A 24,426-nucleotide genomic window follows, 5' to 3' on the forward strand; every position below is an offset into this window, starting at 1 on the left:
TGCATTTCTCTGAAAGTGCTTCCCTTTTTTAAGCCTAAAAGGATTTTCTGTGGATATTGGCAACTTGACTGCGACTCAGTAGTAAGATTAATCCTATTTAACAAATCCTTGGTTTGCTTTTGTGAACTGAAACTGAACACATGCTACCAAACAAGTGGCTAATACATGAACTGTTGCGATATGAAAACGAAATAAAATGAAAGAATACAAAAATGATGTGATACAAGTCTATAAAGCAACTCTTTTTAACTCAAACATTTTACCCTCTGCATCTAGACACAGACAGTTTATATACACAACAGAGATGTAAGGTTATAAACTGCCAGGTTATAACATGTACATACAGGATTAAGCCTCAAAATAGAATTGAAATTTTCTGCTCTTTTAAAATTTTACACAAAACTAACAGATACATTAATAATTTACTATAACAGGCAAGTGTTTTAGTCCATGTGATAATCTACGCTAATGCGGAATCTGTGCAGAAACATTTTGGATTTAATGTTGATTTAATGAGCTACGTTTACGTCAGTAAATGAACTTAGTGCCTCTGTTGCTAATGATACGTAAAAAAAAAAGACTGAGAAAAACAAACGACAGAACAACCTTTCACAAAAATGCTAATGCTATACAGAATACAGGATGTGTAACCTTTTTTGTGAACACGCAACATAGATTGTGTATTTAACATACAAATTTGCATTTAGTTACTGCTTTAGTTAGTATGTTCAGGAACATAAACAGATGCATATGAACAAAATAAAACTAAAACTAAAACCAGTTATACCATAACAGATATAGCTTGATAAATGACAAGCAAATATTCCTTTGATTTAAAATGGACAAGGTTTTTTCATGTAGAAATGTAATCAGTCCTGCTGCATTGCTGAAATGTCCATTTTATAAAGTAAAAATAGTCCATTGCTCCCTATTGTTTTTTTTTTTTATATATCTGCATATGAAGTAAGATTGCACTAAGAGACCTAATCGCACGGTCGCACCAATTTATAAGACGTTAATGTGATCTTCCACCTTTTCATAAATATAGACATAACATACAGACATGTGCAAAATTCCTCCAAAATACCTGATATTAAAGAATTCTGGTCTTCACTTCTAAAAAAATTTCACCACTTATTATACACTAAGACCAAAGCTAAAAAATATTTTGTCACTTTTAATTCAGGGGTTTCTAATCAGTCATGTATTTTTTCATATAAAGGTGGAATTTTTTGTTAAAACTTTCTCTGCATGCTTTAAAAAATGAATGAATTGAAAATATGGTGCAGTCAAAAAAGGTCATGGGCGAAGCTGAAAGCAAACTTAAGCAGCCCAAAGTCCATCAGCACTCAATCGAAAGCCTCTACACCCTCCAGATGATCTGGGATTGGCAGACCTGTTAGGACTGTAAGACATTTGTTCCAGACATTAAATACAGGGCAAACAGGTTGGGTGAAGGTGATATGGAAGGTGTGGAGGTGCTGAGAGCTCACGGCATCGTAGAAAGCCAGAGAGCCGACGTCGTAGTCCAGGAGCACGCCGACTCGTCTCAGGTGTGGTGAAGGGTCAATGACCATCTCTTTGCTGTTGTGGCGAACCACCCAGGAGTTGTTACAACGACAAAGCACCCACGAAAAAGGGTTCTTCCCAATCCACTCATGCTTGGGTGCTGACTTATAGGCGATGCCCACTGCATACCTGAGACAAAAAAACAGTCCGGTTTTGTGAAGTCAGGTCAGTTTTATTGTCATTGGTTTATTGTCATTGTCTATCATGCAATTATCCAGTCAACCAATCATGTGGCAGCAAAGCAGTGCAAACAGTAATGCAGATACACGTCAAGAGCTCCAGGTAAAGTTCACTGGGGCTTGTTGGTGCCATCGGGCTGGATTGTGTATTTCAGAAATCTTCTAGGATTTTCTCCTAGGAGTCTCTAATGTTTATACAAAACAGGGTGAGAAACTAAATAACTGGCTGTTCTGAGAATAAAAACATTACACTGATGAGAGAAAACAGAAGAGAACGGCCAGATTGTTGTGAACTCAACACACGATCTACATCTGTGGTGAACAGAAATGTACTACATTTAATTAAGTAATTTATAATAGTTTGCTGATTGGAGTGAACACTGGCTGAATGAAACTGAACAGTTGCAGACTGTAAAAACTCATCAGTATTCTTTTTCCAGTCTTCAGTTTCCATCTATTCTGGAAAGTACTCTTGAAACTTAGCTGAATTCCTCTCAGGAACATGAAAAATAAGGCTCAGTCCTTCATATTATTATGTTTGTCTATGTATTTCAGTGTAGGCCAGATAAAATGATTTAGTCATTGTTACATGGCGTCCGTGTCGTATTAACATTCACACAAGTGCACTTTAATTGTACTTAAAATCACTCAAATGTAAAATAGAATTGCTCACATTTGTCACATTGGCCTTGTGTATTATGTGTGACAGCTAGGCATCCAACATAATTACCATACTTCAATTTACAAAGCAACTATTATTCACTACTGAACAGTGTGAACAAAAACTCTTACTGCTTCGACACATTAATAACTCATTCATTCATTCATTCATCTTCTACCGCTTATCCGAACTACCTCGGGTCTCAGGCGTCATCGGGCATCAAGGCAGGATACACCCTGGACGGAGTGCCAACCCATCGAAGGGTACATACACACACTCATTCACTTACGCACTCACACAACACGAACAATTTTCCAGAGATGCCAATCAACCTACCATGCATGTCTTTGGACCGGGGGAGGAAACCGGAGTACCCGGAGGAAACCCCCGAGGCACGGGGAGAACATGCAAACTCCACACACACAAGGTGGAGACGGGAATCGAACCCCCAACCCTGGAGGTGTGAGGCATACATGCTAACCACTAAGCCACCGTGCCCCTCTACATTCATAACTAATTTCATTAAAAAAAAAACTTCTAAAGCTCTCTTGTTGCGAATCCAGCATTAGAAATATTAAATCCTTCCTACTTTACTTCTGAACAAATCATGCTATGACCTGGTTATAAAGCTCTTTGGTAAATAAGGTGATATTCATATAGAGGTATTTGATTATCCATCAGTAAGTAATAAAAAATAACTTACCAAGTGCTGCCTCCGATTAGAGCCTCCCAGTAATGGCGTCCACTGTCGATATAGACGTTTCCTATGACACCGTAGCTGCTATGGCTGCTGAAACGCTCCTGGCCGTGGCTCTTCTTTGAGGATATCTCGTCCCGCTCCACTGTCAGGTTGTCGTGAGACACTTTTAGTTTCCTGTGTGCAGACTTTGGGTCAAGCTTAAACGGCTGACCTGGGGAATCAGCAACACAACATATAATGAGATCTTATTTAATAAACACTCCTGGTATAACAGCTTTGTATTTAAAATGTATTTAAATGACCTAATGATAAAAAATAAAGAAATAATAAATAACATTTATATTACAGAGAAAATATATAAGCGTGGTTGATGGAAGAAATGTTTAGCCATCTGAAATTTAATAACTGTGTTTGTTTACATCAACGCGGCATGTTCAAATGTCAGCTAAATCAAATATATCTTTATCTGAATAATTATGAAGATCTAAAGGATGACAAAGACGAAAAATAAGCGAATGCAGTTTATTATTCAGAGACCAATATTTTAAACTCATCAATATGACTCTGAGATGTATAAGATATAAAATGATGCCAAATAATGTAGGTGTATGTGTGTATCAAAACACCGCCAGACCAATAGATGGCGCTGAAGCGCTCCTGTGACTAACAATAAAGATTAGTTTTCTCTTAATTGGGATCGTCATAATTAAATTGCTGCACAGAGGGAACGATGCGTTTTGTTTGTCAGTTTATTGTCTCACAGGTAAAGTTATACAAACTTTTAACATTCTTCTGTTATTGTTAGCATGATTGTAGAAAGTAATCGAAAGTGAGCATGAAGCATGCAAACTGCTAAGCGTAATGTGTTTTAAATTTAGCCGAACGCTAACGGTATGCCGTATTTAATTTAGGTCGCGAATGCAAAATATTAACGTCGTATTAAGTGTATTTGAATGTAAACAGCATATGATGATATTTAAATGTGTTGGTAAATGTGTTTTATTGCGATGTTTGTAATGAAGGACATTTGTTAAATGAGTTTAGTTTAGTTCCTCCTGTGTCCTGTTACTTCTTCGTTTATTCGTGTGTTCCTTATTTTTCCTCTTATATAAATTTGTATATTGAAATCCTCTGTGTATTCAGTAGGAATCTTCTCACTCACTCACTCATTTTCTACCGCTTATCCGAACTACCTCGGGTCACAGGGAGCCTGTGCCTATCTCAGGCGTCATCGGGCATCAAGGCAGGATACACCCTGGACGGAGTGCCAACCCATCACAGGGCACACACACACACTCTCATTCACTCACGCAATCACACACTAGGGACAATTTTCCAGAGATGCCAATCAACCTAAAATGCATGTCTTTGGACTGGGGGAGGAAACCGGAGTACCCGGAGGAAACCCCCGTGGCACGGGGAGAACATGCAAACTCCACAAACACAAGGCGGAGGCGGGACTCGAACCCCCAACCCTGGAGGTGTGAGGCGAACGTGCTAACCACTAAGCCACCATGCCACCATGCCCCCCCTCAGTAGGAATCTTTAATTTTGTTAATTCTATCTCCTCAAGTTCATGACTCTTTGTTCCGTTTCTCATTTCGGGAAAATAGATTATATTTCTATGTATCCGGCTGTGTTTTTGACCGCTGATATGAATACAGTGATATGAATTGTAAATGGTGAGTTTAATCTCATATATTTATTTGCACCCCATCTGTGCACACATACCTAACATTAACTTAATCAATAAGAATCTCACTTATCTTTTCCTTTTCCTTATTGATTATTTTTTTTTTGTTTCCAAAAATAATAAACATTGCATATTTAAAAAAAGAAATTTCCAACTATACTACAAATGTGAACAATTTACAGGACATCGTATTTCTTAATAATGAACAGTTTCTTATTAAAGGATAAGCTGATGCTGTGTATACATATTAAAGGACTAAAAGACACTGTGCATGGCCTTACTGTTGGTTTTGAGTGTTCCAGGTTCACTGCTGCGACTTCCTGCCTGATTAATGGCCTTGACGATGAAGATGTACTTGGTGCCGCTCTGCAGGCCGTGAACGGTGTAGTGATTCTGCTTGATATTAGGCACAATCATCCAGCTGTCAGCGGAGTTGCAGAGACCTGGATAGGGTATGTGAGATATGTTTAATGTTCAGTGTTATATAACCTAACACACACTAAATACACTCATTTCTGGTCATCTGAGCCAAGCGTCAAACTCAGCGGGAAAAACAACACTGAATATAGACTGATACGTTCCATTACGCTGGCAGAATGGGAATCTGACTTATCCGAAAAATTTCAATCAGTATAAACAATATATAAAAGTCAGGACATGTTATAAATTAGCCAGGACACTGTTTAGATGTCTTTACCGCTTGATCTTACACAGAATTTTAGTGGTTGAAGAGAACAACTCAAACCCTTGTAAATGTTATAGAACAAACACTTGGGCCATCGCAGAGAGCATAGAAGCAGTTTTTCTTTTTCTTTGGAAATTTTCTATGAATATATTACCCCTAGTATTCTAGGTGAAAACTGATTCCTTAGAAAGACCGCAAATTCCCTAAATATCTACTTTTATATCAGACATTAACCACGACTGTAGAATGTGACAGGACAAAGACATGTAATGCTGAAAATGGGCACAAATTCCATTTTTTGGCCTCCAGTGGCCTCTTTTTTGATATGTTTAGCAAAGTTTAGGGCTTTAATGGCTCAGGTGGTTAAAGCTCTGGGTTGGTGATTGGTGGATTGTGTTTCAAGCTCCAGCATTGCCAAACTACCACTGTTGGGCCCTTGAACAAGGCCCTTAACCCACTCTGCTCTAGGGGCGCTGTATAGTGACTGACCCTGCGCACCGACCCTAACCTCCAAAGTTCCTCTTTCTCAAAAAAAAAAGAATTTCCATTGCTATAATGTTGGTGTGACAAAAAAAGGCTTCTATTCTATTTATTAAAAATATATTTATAGTTTAAATAAAAGGGTTGGAAAAGATTTTACAATTAATTTTTAATAGTCAAACAGTCAACCTAATTTAAAAAAAGTAATGGAAATAAAAAAATTGATTCGTCATTGTGAAGACTTAAAAAAGTTTCATTAACGGCAATATATAATATTACCCAGTTTTCCAGTGGTGTAAAATAATGCCACAACCATTTTTTACACAGCTTCTGTTACATAAATTGCACGTCTGCATATTCATAATAGTCCTACTGTGTTTTTACCTTCACTGTGTGTACAACTTATTCTATTTATCTTGTAACTCTATACTTATTGTATTTTAATGACACAGACGGTTAAAAAAAAAACATTATTAAATATTCAGTCTGAAATTCCTAGAGAAAGCCGTAATAAAGATTTGTAATAGAATCCATTCCTCGATCCAGATTATATTCTGTGTTAAAGGTTTAATGAACATGTGCTAATGCACATCATGCTCCAGTGACACTGAACGACTACTGTATGTCTTATGGAAATACGATGCTTATAATATATTTCAAGAATTTCATGTCTTACTTACTGACAATGTTTGACTGGCCAGTAAAGATGGTATACTGAAGCTCATAAGAAACGACCGAGAATTCATCATCAGATGTCCAGTGCACGGTTATAGTGTCGTAGGAGGCCGTGCACAGCTCCTCTCGGATGCCTGGAGGACTGGGTGCTGAATAAAAATAAAAAAAAATAATAAAAAAAATTAATAAAAAAATAATAATTTACAAATATTTAAAATTAATAAAAAAAATTAAATAAAAAACGTGTTAAAAGGTGAAAACACACAATAACACACCTATTTTTCTCTGCAATAAGGAAAAACTACTTTATGCTATAATGACGAGATCTGGATTATTTTTTTACTGACAGTCTTTTTAAGTATAGGACAGAAATGTGATTTTACTTGGAATGGAATTAAATTAGTGATGGCTCCATTAAACCTTGGAGCACCTTGTCGTTACACATAAAAGCATCATTTAATCATTTGGACATTTATTAACTTTGAGTGTCTGAAGAATGATGATCCTTAATTGAGTCTCACTACTTGTTCTCCGCTCGTTCTCCTTTGATTACTCTTAAGGGGCAAGGTGTGTGTTTTATGAAGAACCCGCTGCTCATCTGAATGAAAAGCAGCGCTTCCTTATCATGTTCATATGTCTAGCTGTGTAACGATACACATGAATGTACCTGTGAGGTAATCAAGATTTTCTAGCATCTTCTTCTCTCTAGTAAAATCCAGCGCGAAGGTGTCAAACGTGTCCGTCAGATTAATCTCAGGTATCAAGACCTGAGAAGACGCTGTCGCCATCGAGACTCTGAAATAGCAGAGGGATCGGTTATTATTTATCTTCAGCATTTACACAGATTTCTGGATGTTGGATGAAAAATAAAATTCATCTTAAAGGCCTCTGAGGTTTCTTTGCTCACCGCTCAGAGATGCTCTTTGCAGTCTGGAGGAAGCGAGCGTGATCGGTTTCTTTCAACGTCTGGTCCGCTTGAGTTATGAGAGCGGACGATCGCTCTATGCACTGCTTGCAGTTGCCAATTTGTTGTGCTAGCTTCCGCAGCCGAACCGCCTACAGACAAAAAGCATAAATGTATAGTTAGTATAATTTGTGGAATAAAGTGAACATTTAGATTTAATGAATCTGGCAATAAAATCAGTTAACCGTATGTAAGCTAATTTACGGAAATGTCGCATGATTTAGTTACTAATGAACTAATAGATTTAGTTGATGTTAATTTCTGATTTACTTGCCTTTCCCTCTTTGATTTTGGATCCAATAATCTGTCTTCTGTCCTGAATTATGCTGATCAGGATGTCACATTCATCCATCAGCTTTCCTTCTTGTCGTGATGCGTTCACCTGATAACAAATATACACCCAGACATGCATTTTGGGCACATTGCACACGAAGAAGACTAAAAAAATCTAATATTATTATTAGAACAAACGCATCTCAGAATAATTAGAATAAAATTATGAGTAAAAATACTGTAAATTCTAAAAACTAATCGCTACAAAACTGTCAAATTTTCCCGTGCAAACTTGTCAAGCTAATGTTTTAAGCTGATATGCTTTAGAAACTAAACTAATTGTAAAGGTTTCTTTTTTCTTTTGTTTCTTTTTATACCAGATTAAAAATCTGGGACAATTAAAAATAAATGTACATTTTTTTCCCCTTCCTTTGGTGACCTCTACTGAGAAAATAACATCATTATGCTAGCACATAAAATTAAAAAAAATATATGAAGCATATTATTTGTTAGTTATAAATTATATTATAATACTGCAAAGTACATATAAATTAAATAATAGAAAACAATACTCAAGACAATGAAATAATGAAGTTTTCCAAAGTATCCAATGTTGTATGAAGTCACTCGGATATTTTATGCTTTTGTGTAGCTGTTATATTTTTTAAGTTGGAAAATGTTTTGAGAGAAAAAGCATCACGTTACATATAAAGAAATTCTCTATAAATTCTAATAGACTGTGGTTTCTTACACAAACCTATACAAAAGTGTTTCGTAGCGTTTTAAAAGAACTCCCCATCTTTGAACACCCTTTTTTTTTATTTGATTTATTTTTTTATAAATGTGCTTGTTATGATATGAATGAGGTGATTGTTAGGTTGAAGGTTTGGGAGACCTTTGAGGTGTAATAAATGTTCACTGGGCCAGTTTTTATTACTGCGTAAAAAAAACCTATTCAGTCATGATTTAGTTTTTTTCAACACGCTAATTAAGCTTCGTGACCTTTGATCGCTAACATCAACGGTTTTTCCTTCGAGTGTTTTTTGTTTTTTGTTTTGTTTTTCCTTTGAGTTGTTCATTTTTTCCCCCTGTGTCTAGCAAATAAACTTGCTCGAGTTGTCTTATGGTAACTAAAGAGAACTTTAAACGACTTCATTGGGGAGTAAAATGGAGTAAACTGCGATTTTGGTTTGAAAATAGGAGTTATAAAGTGCTGCTGAGTGTCTGTTTGTGTACGCTAGTCTCTCATTTCTCCCTAATTTCTTTTCACCTGTGTGCTTATCAAATTTGTTTTATAGCAAGATCGAATTCCCTCTTTTTTCCGACACACACACACGTATAAGAAGACTCTCACTACAACGAGACCGAGTCAGACAAAGAGATGTAGGTCATCACTAATCCTTAGTGTGGTTAATGTGATGAAATGGTGCTCGACAGAGCCAGAAGAGATTTGTTTAACCCTGAGGAGATGCGGCTTGACAAAAGGCCACTTTAAAAAGCAGGCAGAAAGGCACAGAAAGCGTTGGGTTGCTTTTTTTTTTTTTTTATTTGTATTTTTTTTTTTTAATATTTAAAGACTGCATCTAAATGCACATCTCCTGTCGGTGATATTTCTTACCATAAAATTTTAAGCACTTCCTGGTATGTTGGTCAACTGTACATTTATTACTGTATCCTGGGATGGGGTAAGGACAGCAGTTTATAATAAATAAGCTGCAAAGAGGCAAACCAAAAAGCTTTAACCTCAGTTTTTCCTCATTTATCAACTATCAATGTTTTCAAACAACTTCTCATCTGCTATTACAAGAGCAATGTAACACACTCTCTACAGATACTCATGATTTCCTATGATTGACAGGTGAATGAGAACGTCTATCTCTTCTAACATGGCCAAATTTGCCAGTATTTTCCCCAGGTTATGATGCCTACAGCACTGTGAGGATTAGAGACACACTTTTAAACCATCATGCAGTTAATTAAATTATATTAAACAGTGATCCGACTCGGTCGTTTCATTTGCATTGAGGATTACTGTTATTATTGATACCGATTGTCTTCTAGCAAAGTATTCTGCAACACATATAACGGAGATATTATATTAATTATTCATACTGTAGTATTCTGTGAGCGATCTTCCTATTTATTAAGACTTTTGACCTGCGACGCTCCAAGATTTCAGTTTAAATACAAGAAAATAATTTACTGATTTTCATGTGTATGTCTACTTTTTATTTATCAAACCAGCTGCCAATAAGAGAATTTTTTAGATCATTTGAAATAATGTGGTATGGAAACTGAAACGCATGACAGATGAGATCTAGTCATATATTTTAATCTGTCACATAAATCTGTAACAAAGCCTTGTAATATGTATTTATTGTTAAAAACGGTTTATTTATTTATTTAAACCACGTTATGCAGCTTTCCTTTCCTTAACCTGTGTTTTAATGCGCTTGTAATCGTGTAACAATGTAAAGCCTCACTACGTTATTTCATTGTACAGAACGATGATAAAATCGACACGTAAATAAAATAAAATAAAATAAACTATTAAAGGCCAAACGATGAGACTCACCTCCACATGCTGACAGGTCTGAATCAGCTTCCCCATTAGTGACTCCAACTCACTGCTCCTCTTGATCAAATTGCTGAGGTTGGAATCCAATGTTTGCTGTAAAAGAAAAAAGAAATGAGTGATGTACATTTCCATAGGTTATCCCTGAAATCTGTGCATTCTCACTGACCTCCAGATACTCTCTTTCTGCCCAAGATCTCCTCATCGTGAAAGCTTGTCTGCAGTCTTAAATAGAGACTGGAATGACCGCAAGAGGGAAGGAGACGGAGTAAATAATAAAATAACTTGGCCCACTCGACTGTTAAATTCGGACAAAAGAGCCCACTCCTGACATTCGTGTCCACCGATCAAGTGCGGTGCCTCTTACGTAATATCTCTGCCCAGGAACAAGCATTTTTTTATTTATTTTATTATTATTATTATTATTTATTTATAGATATTCCTTATAGATATAGATATGCCAAATATTGTTCTTCGCCTGTCAGAAGCAGAAATGCTTCGTCACATGGAATTATAATTGCAAAAGCATACTGTGTAACAAAAGGGACCCAGGAGCCGTCACTTCATTATTTTTATTCCTGTGGATCCAACCAGCCACACAGAATAAACCAAGACAAATCCTTAATGTTAATTAAAGCAGATACTGTAGACAGAGGTCCAAACCAGAAATGACCTAAAACACAAAGGAGTAGGAAACTAAGCAATAAAATGAAAGAACAATGGACAATTAACATTAAACTCTCACGCCCTAATAAGCCTAGACGTGAGCAGTGATCGCTAATGACACTAATACTTTTACTGCTCATACTGTACTTAACAATGAATACCCAAGACACACAAATATATATACGGTAGATAATGGTACGGTTCAACCTGAATAGATTCAAAGCAAATAACCAGATCTTCCAGATTCTGCCTCTAAAATGATCCATTATTCACAATATATGTTTTACTCACTCTCTCTCTCATTCATCTTCTACCGCTTATCCGAACTACCTCGGGTCACGGGGAGCCTGTGCCTATCTCAGGTGTCATCAGGCATCAAGCCAGGATACACTCTGGATGGAGTGCCAACCCATCACAGGGCACACACACACTCTCATTCACTCACACAATCACACACTATGAACAATTTTCCAGAGATGCCAATCAACCTACCATGTATGTCTTTGGACCGGGGGAGAAAACCGGAGTACCCGGAGGAAACCCCCGAGGCACTGGCAGAACGTTATATGTTTTAGAACAATTCGAATGAACTCTGTAAGCTGAAATCCTTCTAGCTGTCATCTACCTGATATAAAGCAGAATTCAGTTTAATCTCAAAATGAATTCATTTTATCTTATTGTCAGGTTTCTGTTAGACGTGTAACGTACATAAGAGCTGCCGTTAGCTCAAATTGCACGATTCATTCAGTCCGTCATCCAGTATCTGTTTTTATCCATTTTAACATTGTTTGTGGTCTTTTTTGTTTTGTTTGTTTGTTTTTTTTTTTTAAATGGTCACAGGGTTGTATCTCTGATTCCTGACTGTGCTTTAATCTACTTTAATCTCTTATGAGAATTAATGCTGTGTGCTGCCCTACATTCTGTATGTGCAGTCCTAACACTACCCAGCTGTCTTTGTCTGAGACAAACATGTTGATTATGCTTGAGACAAGCAGCTTCGAGCGATCGTCAGCACCAACGCGAGCGACATACTGTACATCTCAGATCACAATCATGTGTGATGATGGGGGAATAGGAGTGGATTAAAAAGCAAAAAAATATCTTTTTTTTAATCAGGATCCAAATTTCAAAGCCATTACAGCGGCAGAACAAAGCATACAAAAACCTCCAAACAAAACCGCTAACACGAAGCCGGGATAAACCTGCTCACAGGACCGGAAACTGCCTGAAATTATGGACATTGTGTGTGCGTGTGTCTGTATTTTAGGAAGGAAACCTTTATCCTAAACTTTTTATGGAGCTGGGCCAGATGGTGAGGGAAAGAGAGCTGTGTTTCACTCTTAAATTTCCAGTATTTCCTGTAAGCTTTTCTCTGCACATCTCAATCGAACACAAAATACCCATAACAAAATGAGATATTTTATGTGTGTGTTGTGGAGATATTAAGACGGCAACGTGACAACACACAGAACCAAATAACATGACACCTTAAAACATCTGATGCAATCATAGAACAGGATTAATCAGGGATCTAAAACCATGAGATCACCAAGAAGAGACTGTTCTATTTATGGCCACTTCCTTTTGGTTTCCTCCCTTTCAAGCGTCATTGTAATAAAATCTCAACACAACAAGAAGTGTGTCCGGAGAGTTTGTGTGGTGTATTTAAAAAAAAAAAAAAAAAACATCAGTCATATTAAAGTGTAGGGGGGCACGGGGGCTCAGTGGTTAGCACATTCGCCTCACACCTCCAGGGTTGGGGGTTCGATTCCCGCCTCCACCTTGTGTGTGTGCAGTTTGCATGTTCTCCCCGTGCCTCGGGGGTTTCCTCCGGGTACTCCGGTTTCCTCCCCCGGTCCAAAGACATGCATGGTAGGTTGATTGGCATCTCTGGAAAATTGTCCGTAGTGTGTGATTGCGTGAGTGAATGAGTGTGTGTGTGTGCCCTGTGATGGGTTGGCACTCCGTCCAGGGTGTATCCTGCCTTGATGCCCGATGACGCCTGAGATAGACACAGGCTCCCCGTGACCCGAGGTAGTTCGGATAAAGCGGTAGAAAATGAATGAATGAATGAATGAATGAATGAATGAATATGAAATAAATATACTGTATATACTGCAGATTAATTACCTTTTTTTTTTTCTTTTTAAAATCAAAGTACATCTTTTACATCATATTGGCAAGGTCTCTACTGTAGCATTAATCAATACTGATTAGTCTGTGTGTATAAACTAGTTCATTACAGTTTTAGCAGGTGAACATCCGCTGTATTATTATTATTTTATAATAAAAATAAATTCAAGTCTGAAATTTCATTTAAAACTCTCTTCTATCCAATGACTCAGATTTTCCATTATACTGCATGTGATAATGGAGTAGGGAATAATTATCAAAGAGGCCCTAAATGTTTGGCCACCAAATATATTCAGACTGAAAATAACAAAAATAAGCACACCTGTGTTTGTCAGCGATGAATAATTTGAGCCAAACTGCTTTGTTGTTTTTGTTGTTCTCCTTCCTGTGTTCCCACAGGCAGTGACATAATGTGACAAAGTGGCAGGAAGTCATTCATTCGCACCGAGTCTTGGTGAGTTACACACTCAGAGAATTATAACGACATTAGGTCAAGGTAAGTAGGAGTTTTTTTTGTCTGCAATGAAGTGGAGCAGAATTGATGCAAATGAGAAGCAATGTGTTGATCTGAGGCAAGGGGAACTTTTTTTTTATTAGTATTTTATTATTATTATTATTATTATTATTATTATTATTATTATTTTCTCATTCTGATCCTTAACCGTATCTTGTGTTTTTTTAGTACTTTAACAACCTCGAACACACTTCAGAGTTAAGCGGTTAAGTTAAATCGCCATGTAAATCGGATGTATTTGTAGTTTCTATCTAGTCCATTTATCAGCTCACAAATACTAGCTGTTGAAATTTTAATTGGTTTATTCAGGCTTTAAATAAACACCCATCATTAAAGGAAAAAAGATCATCATGGCTAACATTTTCCATGAGGGAAGAAAACCTAAGACTGGCCAGTATATAACAGTTTGGGTGACGTGAAAGGAATATGGGACTCACAGATGAGCTTCTGTCACTATTATACAATAAGGCAGTAACCATGACTCACTGGCTCACACAGACACCTGCTTTGGCGTATCATTAGTCTCATTAAAATCAGACATTACGGATGTTGTGTGTCCAAGCTATGACTGCTCGTGCCAAGCTAAAGTGGGGTAACTATTAGTGTTGTCAGGCCGGTGTCATGTTGACTTTTCCTGATCCACTTTGCTAGAGGTGTCACCATAACATAAGCCCTATTCGGATGGGACTAGTTTTACAGGGGGTCATTAAATTTCAGTTTCACAGACGTACTTTGTGATTTTAATCCCGTCCGAATCTGCCATGTCTGTCTTTTTCTCACACGACCTGTGTAAAAATTCCAGCGCAAATTACCTACTGTTTTTCAGCAAAATCGGCGCTTCTCTGAGAAATCTAATCCCGTCCGAATGCGAATGTCTGTGATTGCCGAAAATGTTTTTTTTTCCAAAACGCGTTTTCTTGTCTGTTTTGGTCAACGTGAACTACCGTATTAACCCTAGCGCACCGGTATTCAAGTTTCTGCACACCAATAATGGATGTAAATATGTTTGCTACCTTGCGAAGAAATATAAAAAATGAAATCAACAAGAAGAGCCAAATCACGTAAATTGTTAAAACTGGCTACTGTAATATCAGTTTCATGTAAGAGTACTTTCATTTCTATAGTCAATTACATAACGTGAAAATTATATAAAAACGTATTTATTCCAGTGGGTTTATAAGAAGTTCTATATAAAACCATATGATGACCATACAGCAATCCACACATCCTGGACATGTGGTCTTGTGCAACGCCCACATGTAAAACACAGACACTCCTATCTCCGTAATAAACACAGAGATGTTAGTCCCGTCCGAATCCATACATGAAATGACAGACGTCGGCTGAAAAAAATTCTAACTCTAACGTCGTTTGGAAAACTAGTCCCGTCCGAATAGTGCTATAGACGTCTGTTTCGAGTATCTGGCCTCGTCATTTGGCCAGGAGGCCATGGATGAATGCTTTTCAGTCTCAGATTATTTGTTGGTTTAATTACACGTTCTTAGAACATAACCCTCAAGGTTTCTTTATCAGCCTTGTTACCAGAACGCCTTGTTACGAGAAAGTTCTCATCTCCTGCTTCCAGCATCTGAGGGACACTCCTGCATCATGAGTTACTCTTAACATGACAGATGGATTCCTGTGAGATATCGCCTTTAATATTGAAGAAGAGCAATTTTTTAGTCACTTTGCTAATGAGTCATCTGATCAGATGAGGGTTTGCCACTGAGCCACAACTGAATTGTTGTCATTTCCATGTTTCACCACGACTACCTGATACACTTGAGTGTGTGTAGCCCATAATTCACACCAATGTAGTGCTTAAAATACTATGAGACAAAATCACCCTTGAGGTTTCATTTTCAACGGGAAATTCACCGTTGAGGGAAAAAAAAGTGGAAAAATGAAACATTCCGCAGTTATTTTGTGTGGTAGTGGTGGCTTAATGGATTCTTCCTCATTAGAAGAGCCCCAGCCCTTTCAAGCTGCCACTGTTGGGCCCTTAAACAAGGCCCTTATCCCTTTCTGCTTCAGGGGGAATTTCATTGCTCTGTACTTCAACCCCAAATTCCTAACAGGAGCGCTGAAGAAAGAATTTCACTGTGCTTTTATTTTTTTATTTTATTTTATTTTTTTGCAGATGTTCTCAGAACATACAGTACATGGCAGTTGTAAGTACCCATGTCTGGTTTTGATTTAAATGATACATTTTCCTTTATTTTTTTCATTTTTCATGCATTTTTCGGCCATTGCGGGCGACCAGGGACACTGTTTTGTTTGTGACTGCGGTGTTTCTCTTTAAATAAAATCTACATCCGTTTCTACTTGTATTGACCTGGAGAGCGCTTCTATACTTCTGAGCAGCCATGTATTGGTCACCCTGTACTTTTTCCTCATTCTTAATATGTCTTTGCACTGAAACATCTTGAGATTCCTCGTGACTTCATAGGTATTCACCTTCCACCGATGCTTTCAGCATCGCCTCTGGCACTATGGTGCAAAAAGGACTTTCAGTTCTAAGACATACAGTACATTATACATCTCAGGGTTACCACTGTTTTTTTAAACACTCGTTTCTTGGTTAAAGCACAAACACATTTCCAGCACTGCTCTTGGCGGTCTTTCACTTAATCACAGAAGCATAGTTGCACTTATAATGAGTGTTTTGAGGTCAGAGAAGATAAGAAAGACATAATCTCTGAAAAACAAAAGGCCAGATGGTTGGCCTGAGCACAAGCCCCAACAAGTGTCCGATATGCTCTCATTATTCGTAAATGAACCAGGTGATGACCTTAATTAGAGAAATATAGCTTTAAGAAATGAGGAAAAAAATTAATTCTCTCAATTGTGTCTCATGTTTTAATAAACTAAATTGCACTTCATTCACAATGATGCAATTTTTTCTAGGAGAAATTTTATCACAGATTTGCCTTGACCCTTTATTTCTCCCATTACACACCCAGTACCTGATATTCTCAGTAATCATTCAATCAACTCCATTAATGTACAGTAACTAATGCCAGTTGTTATAACTAGAAGGATTTATTCCATCTATAAACAGTCAAACGAGCAAGAGCTCAAGAAGCTTGCCAAGTTTGTCATATTAGCTTGGTTAGGTTTGTTTCCATTATTGTGTCTCATTCTCAGAAGAAACCCATACAGACACAGGCAGATTGGGCACAGAACATAGTCACCTACAGTAAGCACATGATCGATCTTGAGATCCTGGAGCTGTAAGGGTGCAACCTCTGTGCTAATTGAAATAAGAATTTAAGGAAAACGAATAGAAGAAGCTGTTCAACGTACCTTTAGTTTTTCATAGCGCTCGTTTAGCGCTGCCACCTGGTGGTCACGGTGACGTCCCACCAACTTGCAAAGGGAGCAGATGAGCTGCTCGTCTGTGACACAGTACATGTTCACTTTCTCCTCCTCATGTTCAAGGCACTGCAGGCCTCTGAGGTGTGAGTCAGGCAAAGGTTCAATAAGGCGATGTCCAGTGAACGGTTTCTTGTTGGGGTGGGTGGCACGCAGGCACTCCTCACAGTAAGACACCTCACATGTTACGCAGGTCTTCACAGCACACTGCGGCGGTTCCTGCTCACAAAACTGGCACTGCACCAGCTCAGCGGGTGACGAGGGTGCAGTGGCAGTCGTCATGGCACCTAGGGGGCTGTCGCCTGGGGAACTGTGTCCGCTGGAGGACAGAAGAAGTGTGGCAGAAGTTGAAGCCCGTTGGACACGGTCGATGATGTTCTGGAGGGTGACGTTGCGCTTGAGTGCGTCCAGGCCGTGTTGTGGGCTCAGTGAAATGGCATAGCGGCACGTGGGGCACTGAAAGGCGCAGATGGCATCGGCTGGCTCACCTGTGGTGCAGTGAGAGACCAGGATTCGGCGAGCACAATTGAAGCACAGACTGTGGGCACAGGGCAACAGCAAGGGGTCCTCAAACAGCTCCAGGCAGATCGGGCACGTCAGCTCCGACTCCAGGGTTTCCATCCTTTTTAGGTGGAGCGTAGAAGGAATGGCATTAGCAAAATTCGGGAGAACCAGGCAGCTATCTGGAAAAGAAGAATGAAAGACTTCAGTTATTATGCGTTCACATCTCAGGCTGTGATAAATACTCCAGCGTCCTAGTATAAATGAATTCTTAGATATTTATTTTTGGTTATAAAAAAGAAATTAACCTGTAAAGTCATTATGTGATTAGAAAAGGAAAAAAAGCAAATTATTTTGTCTCTGTTTAACAAATATGTCCAAAATATATTCATCTAAAAAATGATCAATTTTAGTCCTGTATATTTCCGATGAACTTATTTTTTTAAATTTACACCTGATTATAAGAGCTATAAAATATATATATACGTATATATATATATATATATATATATATATATATATATATATATATATATATATATATATATAAATATATATATATATACACACACACGTGTATATATATATATATATATATATATATATATATATATATATATATATATATATATATATATATATACGTATATATATAAAAGTCAAAATAAATACATGAACACAGCCATAGATAAGTAATGCGTGTCCCAAACTTGTCACTCTGTTGGTCTTAAGTCAATACAAAGTTATGACACTTTCTCTCTCATCACTATGAAACATCTCTAACACCCCCCACCACCACCACCACCCCCAAACCAAACCCCAACCATCAGCCCAGATGTCCGAACTCTTCAGAACCTCTTAACCATGCCATTGATATTGAAATGTCTCTCTCAAATGTTTCAACAAGCTACTCTGACACACACACACACACACACACACACACACCAGAACAGATAAGGTACATTATAAACCACACACACGCTGTGTCATTTTTGGATCTTTTGCTAGCATTTTAAACATTTAAATAAAATAGGGAGAGTTAAAAAGTGTCTGTTTAAAAAAAAAAAACATGATCAATGACCTACATCTCAGATGAGCCTCCCTGGCCTTCATCAACAACCACATCCACGAAACCCCAAACAACAACTAAATAAAATGATCTTGCTAATCTCTTAACGGACTTTTATTGCTTATATTATATTGAATTCAAAGGCCAGAAAACATACAGAAAACATAGCCACAAGTGATAAGTCAATCACTTCAATCTTGATATAAAGAACTGATTGATTCTTTCTATTTGCAGTACACACACGTTTGCAGAGACTCTTAGAAACACACACTTTACACATTTTATCAGTACCCACCAATGGATTTCTCCCGAGACCTGGCGGCAGCGACATGTCTCCTGATGATCAAGCCCAGCGACCCAAATTGAGAATGAGGCGAGAGGCTCACCACGCAGAGCCTCATGTAGACAGCTTTGTATAAATCAGTCTAACAGCTTGCATCGGTTCAGCCCCACTCAGCACGCACACACTGACTTCCATTCTAATTGGCTTAGTTCTGGGATGGTAGCTGTGTCTAATGTCTGTTTTGGCCTGTCTCTTATTTCACCTCTGAACAGGAAAAATAAGCTTTATCCCGACAATTCCAGGAAAGTCAGTTTCCTCCACCCTGTGGCTTGGGCAGCCAGAGGTGTGTGCATGGTGGGGGTGGTAGGGAACAGAGGAACTGACAAAGTCAAAGATATGTGAAGAACTGGAAGTGCATTCCAGCACAGAGAATAGTTCACTTCGACATACGACATGCGCAGGGAAATCTGTTTGTGAAGGTGAAGAACGCAGCGAGGATGAAAGATTTGCCCTCTTGTTGCCCGTTGTGTGTCAATGACGGATTAAAACAGAGAGGAAAAAAACACCAAGGAGTTCCGACTGGCATGTAAACACACATACATAACTCATAAGTGTGTGTGGCTTTCCTGTATTCTCAACTTTTTAGAGTTTTATTTAAATAGGACTTTAAACATACAGAAAACAGTGCGGAACAATTAGGCTGCAGAGGCAGAGGAAGGAGCTCATAAACACACGCATATGGACGTACTGAGGCTCGATTATAAAGTCAAATGAATGGAAATAGAATGTAGAGTAAAAAAAATGTAAGTCAGCAGGGTTTGAATCCACTTTTTAAGGAATAAAAAGTGGATTCAATTTAAACCTGAGAATAAACTTTCAGCAAATTTTGCTTGTAAAATAGAAAACGTTCGATAGCCTTTGAATCGAACGTTACTGTAGCAGACGTTATGTTCTCATACCGTTTTCCCGTGGGTGTTAATTAAACCGATTGTTTTGCTGAATCTTTCCAACTGAGAGAAACCATAAGTCATTTTTTTATCCAAGCCAAGCTTGAGTGATTTGATGTAATTATTATTGCATTGAGTTAGCTATATTTTAACTCTAGTTCCATCTGTAAGAACTGAAAAGAAGCCGTTGTGCGACACATAAAATAAAACAGACCTTCTTAAAAACATACCTATGTCACTTAATATTAACTTATGCATCAACTATGACCATTTCATTATCCGCATTATTTGGCATTATATAGAATAAATAAACTCAGTGACATTTCTCCATAGCAGCCATCAGAAGCCTTGTACATAACCTGCTTTTGACTCCTGTTGGATCTTCTGAATGACATTCAAGCTTTTCTGCCTGCTTGTTCACATGTGCCAGAATCACAGGGCACAGGAAGGTCCAACCATGAGTCAGAGCTTAGCCTGTTACCCTTCTAAAGGGCAAATATATAATCGTGAATCCAATCCTGCACTTTTAAAATTTAGATTCAGAAAAATTGGATTCAGAACACAAACATGCCCTTAATTCCTGACATTTGCTTGCAGTTGCGAGGAAAAAATTCTGACTAAAATATTGACAATTATACGTAATATCCACCTTTTATACACAACTGATATTTTGACCATCTCCGTAGAAGTAAAAAAGCCTGGCGATTCCATGTCACTGTCTTTAAATTAAAACGTGATGATAAAAAAAAAAAAAAAAAAAAAAAATCACTGTTTTTTTTGTTCAAAAGTATTTTTAAGGGAATTTCAGCAATTTGAGTCCAAACCTTTTGACCCCTTTAGGACTCCATACTTTGTACATTAGCTGACCCTTTTTGTGTTCCGCTTGCTTTATTTGGCAACAACATTTTGTACTTGTTTCCTTTTTTTTTTTTTTTTTTTTTAAATCTTTGATTCTCCCCATTCTTGCCTGAAGCATGTGTCTCCCTGTCTCTAAGCCACGAGTCTCCTTTTGTGTGTCCTCTAATTTCCTAGTTTTCCCTAGTTTCCTTGTTCTCGGTTAATACGGTTTCACCTTATTCTGCATTTTATTTGTTTTATCCTATATATTACCGTATGACTCTTACCTGTCTTGATCCCTGCTAGGTTTTGATTATTTACTTTTATGCTTAGACTATTAACACACAGCAAAATCCACGCAGGACATATCCTCGCTTTCTGTCCTCAGAGTTGGAGAAATGCTTGAAGACTCCTTGAAGGACTGAATTAACATGACTGTTGAGTACAGAAACCGAGCAAAAGGTATAACTTCGTTAAGAATGATCTTGACATAAAGTTATAACAAAATGCCATGTAGTTCTTTACTGTCTATATGCCTTACATATGTCAAAAAACAGAAAGGATTAACACTTCTGTAAATCTTAAGGAGTCACCACCAGGTGGTGATGTCTAGGCATATAGTATTGTATATCAATCTTATTCCATATTCACATGTAATCCATAACTTCTCATTCAAATGCATTTGGTATCATCCTAATTTGGTTACATTTAGTGTGAGTTATGGATGAATGTATTAAGTGCAGATATAGAGATGGAGAGCTCTGTGTTGGGAAGAGAACGAAGAGGAATTGCCCATGTGAGTGAGGAGATTTTGATGCAAGTGGTTATGACATGTTACAGAGAGCAATGTGCAAAGTAGGCCAAAGGCACTGACCTATCTTACATTATCAGAGTTTTGCTTCCAAATGAAACAAGGCCATATGCGAAGAGAGAGAAGAAGAAGAGAGAAGAGTTAATGGCGGATAAATGTATTTGCAACACAGCAAAATCTGGATGGATTAAACGTGGTGATGAGGGTAGTTATGCTTGCACGTCTTCAGGCTTAGTCACAGTGTATAGATGTGCGATAGGATGTTTAACTTACTATTTACATTTAGAAAAAAAGAAAGAAAGAAAGAAAATACTGATTAAATTGCATTTCCATATGTTAATAGTGGTACCTTAATCCACTCACTCACTCTCTACCGCTTATCCGAACTATCTCAGGTGTCATCGGGCATCAAGGCAGGATACACCCTTGACGGAGTGCCAACCCATCGCAGGGCACACACACACTCTCATTCACTCACGCAATCACACACTACGGACAATTTTCCAGAGATGCCAATCAACCTACCATGCATGTCTTTGGACCGGGGGAGGAAACCGGAGTACCCGGAGGAAACCCCCGAGGCACGGGGAGAACATGCAAACTCCACACACACAAGGTGGAGGCGGGAATCGAACCCACAACCCTGGAGGTGTGAGGCGAACGTGCTAACCACTAAGCCACCGTGCCCCCCTACCTTAATCCAGTGCTTCATAAATACATTTTCCAACTATGCTACCTTTAGTTTGGATCAAACATGAAATCAATGCCCACTGGTCAGATCAGATAAAAGATCAGGACAACAATGTGCCAAATTAGCTCCAAAACAAATCAGTAACTGTACGCTTCTCAATTTCAACATCTTATCCCAGAATCACTGACATGCCATAATCCCATGCATTCTTACTATCAATTAGGTAAGAATTATATCTGTTGATATATCTCTGCACTATAAGCATATACGCTAATCATATACATCTCATTCATCCTCGTGCTGCTCTGCGTCACAGTGTATTTTAGCTATCAATTATGTCCTTTATATTTCTTACCAATTTTAAAGGATTTATTGTTTTGACAGTCAGGCACTTCTTTTCTTCATCCATCCCAGACTGATTTGTCTATGACTAATCACAAACCCTTTCATGTTGGGATCAGGTCTAACTGAGCATGCCTGTCACAACTAATGGGATTGGCTGTTGATTTGAGGACGTGCACAAAGCAAGCCAGATTTGAAAGAAAAAAAAAATTGTAATCTGTCACATCGAGCCAGCACAACATCTGCTGTGGCACCATAACCTGCTCTTCGTGACCTAAATATAAAGTCAGGAAAAATTAGGCATTAATTAACAGACATTTAGAGGCAGGGTGTGTTGTACATAGAGAATTGGAATGAGAAGAGGGCACAACGTGTGAAGGACTGAACTTGTTTAATTAAAAAAGGTAAATGATATTTTACTTATATGAAAACAAAACACGAAAATATGTATAAACTTTAAAATTCAATTAGCATAGAATTTTATACTGTCCTATATATTAGTACCAAGTCAAGTCAAGTAGCTTTTATTGTCATTTCATCCATATATATAGCTGTTGCAGTACACAGTGTAATGAGACAATGTTTCTCCAGGATCATGGTGCTACATAGAACAAAGCAGGACAAGACAGACAAGACAGTGCAGGACAAGACAAACAAGACAGACAAGACAGTGCAGGGCAAGACAAACAAGACAGAAAAAACAGTGCAGGACAAGACAAACAAGACAGACAAGACAGTGCAGGACAAGACAAACAAGACAGTGCAGGACAAGACAAACAAGACAGTGCAGGGCAAGACAAACAAGACAGTGCAGGACAAGACAAACAAGACAGTGCAGGACAAAAGACAGAGCAAACAAAAAATACAAGACAATACACAAAAGACAGTAAACAGAAACAGCGCTGACCAGTGTAAATACTGTATGTTCAACAATATTGCATGTGCAGAAATACTGGAATGAACACATTAGTATTATAGCAGCAGTTACCTGAGATATTGTAAAGGATTGTGCAAAACAGCAAACGACTGAAATGTGAGACAGCATGTGCAAAGAGCAAAAACAGCATGTATACAGTTTGATGTATATATATTGAAAGTGTGTGTATTTGGTGTAGGTCTGTGCAGTCCATACAGTTGATGTGTGTGTGTGTGTCGTGCTCAGTATAGTTCAGTTTAGTTATTAAGGAGTCTGATGGCTTGTGGAAAGAAACTGGTACAGTACACAGTCTTGTGATGGCCCGAATGCTTCAGTACCTTTTTCCAGACGGCAGGCGGGTGAAGAGTAGGTGTGAGGGGTGTATGGGGTCATCCACAATGCTCTTGGCTTTGCGGATGCAGCGTGTGGTGTAAAGGTCCATGATAGAGGGAAGAGTATAGTATGAACAACACAGCAAGATTAAATCTAGAACCAATGGTCCACTTCTAGGAAAACTCAAGGTTCTATGTTGGACCTTGAAGTGCTTTGCAATCAGAATAGCATGCCAAAATCCTCCGAAGATCTCGCTGTACAACAAAACCAAAGCTGAGGAAAATGGCTTCAGAGCACTTTTTAATATCCTGTTCTATTGTTTGTATAAAATTATTTCCCATCGTACTGCAATTGTGAAAGGATTGGCTTTCTTACACAGATAGCGTTAGGAACAGTTTATACTCATGTCTCCATCATTGAGCAAATAATAGCTTCGGTTCAATATAATAGACTGTAGGATAAAACTGTAATGAATTTAGAAATAACTCTAATGTTCATTCTCATAAGTTGCCCACTCATTTTGACCGTATAGTTGTAGAAGAGAATTATTTATA

The 24,426-nt window shown here is 38.0% G+C and overlaps 1 protein-coding gene across 2 annotated transcripts in view; it reads right to left on the bottom strand.

Annotated features, from left to right (window-relative positions):
- Positions 1 to 229: 229 nt before the first annotated feature.
- mid1 (midline 1) overlaps positions 230 to 24,426 on the bottom strand; it is a 33,924-nt gene continuing 9,727 nt past the window's right edge. The window contains exons 1-10 of one of the 2 annotated variants that reach the window (XM_060860759.1): positions 19,008 to 19,265; positions 17,074 to 17,825; positions 10,455 to 10,550; positions 7,881 to 7,988; positions 7,550 to 7,698; positions 7,310 to 7,437; positions 6,648 to 6,791; positions 5,084 to 5,245; positions 3,113 to 3,320; positions 230 to 1,698 (exon numbers count right to left, since the gene is read on the bottom strand). In XM_060860759.1, the coding sequence (XP_060716742.1) occupies positions 1,350 to 1,698; positions 3,113 to 3,320; positions 5,084 to 5,245; positions 6,648 to 6,791; positions 7,310 to 7,437; positions 7,550 to 7,698; positions 7,881 to 7,988; positions 10,455 to 10,550; positions 17,074 to 17,825; positions 19,008 to 19,113 (2,202 nt within the window). In that variant the 5' untranslated portion in view covers positions 19,114 to 19,265 and the 3' untranslated portion in view covers positions 230 to 1,349. Of the gene's footprint in view, positions 1,699 to 3,112; positions 3,321 to 5,083; positions 5,246 to 6,647; positions 6,792 to 7,309; positions 7,438 to 7,549; positions 7,699 to 7,880; positions 7,989 to 10,454; positions 10,551 to 17,073; positions 17,826 to 19,007; positions 19,266 to 24,426 lie in introns of those variants that run through there. The other variant, XM_060860760.1, reaches the window with a different exon arrangement.

The sequence above is a fragment of the Tachysurus vachellii genome, chromosome 24, assembly GCF_030014155.1.
Source record: "Tachysurus vachellii isolate PV-2020 chromosome 24, HZAU_Pvac_v1, whole genome shotgun sequence".
Classification (NCBI taxonomy): domain Eukaryota; kingdom Metazoa; phylum Chordata; class Actinopteri; order Siluriformes; family Bagridae; genus Tachysurus; species Tachysurus vachellii.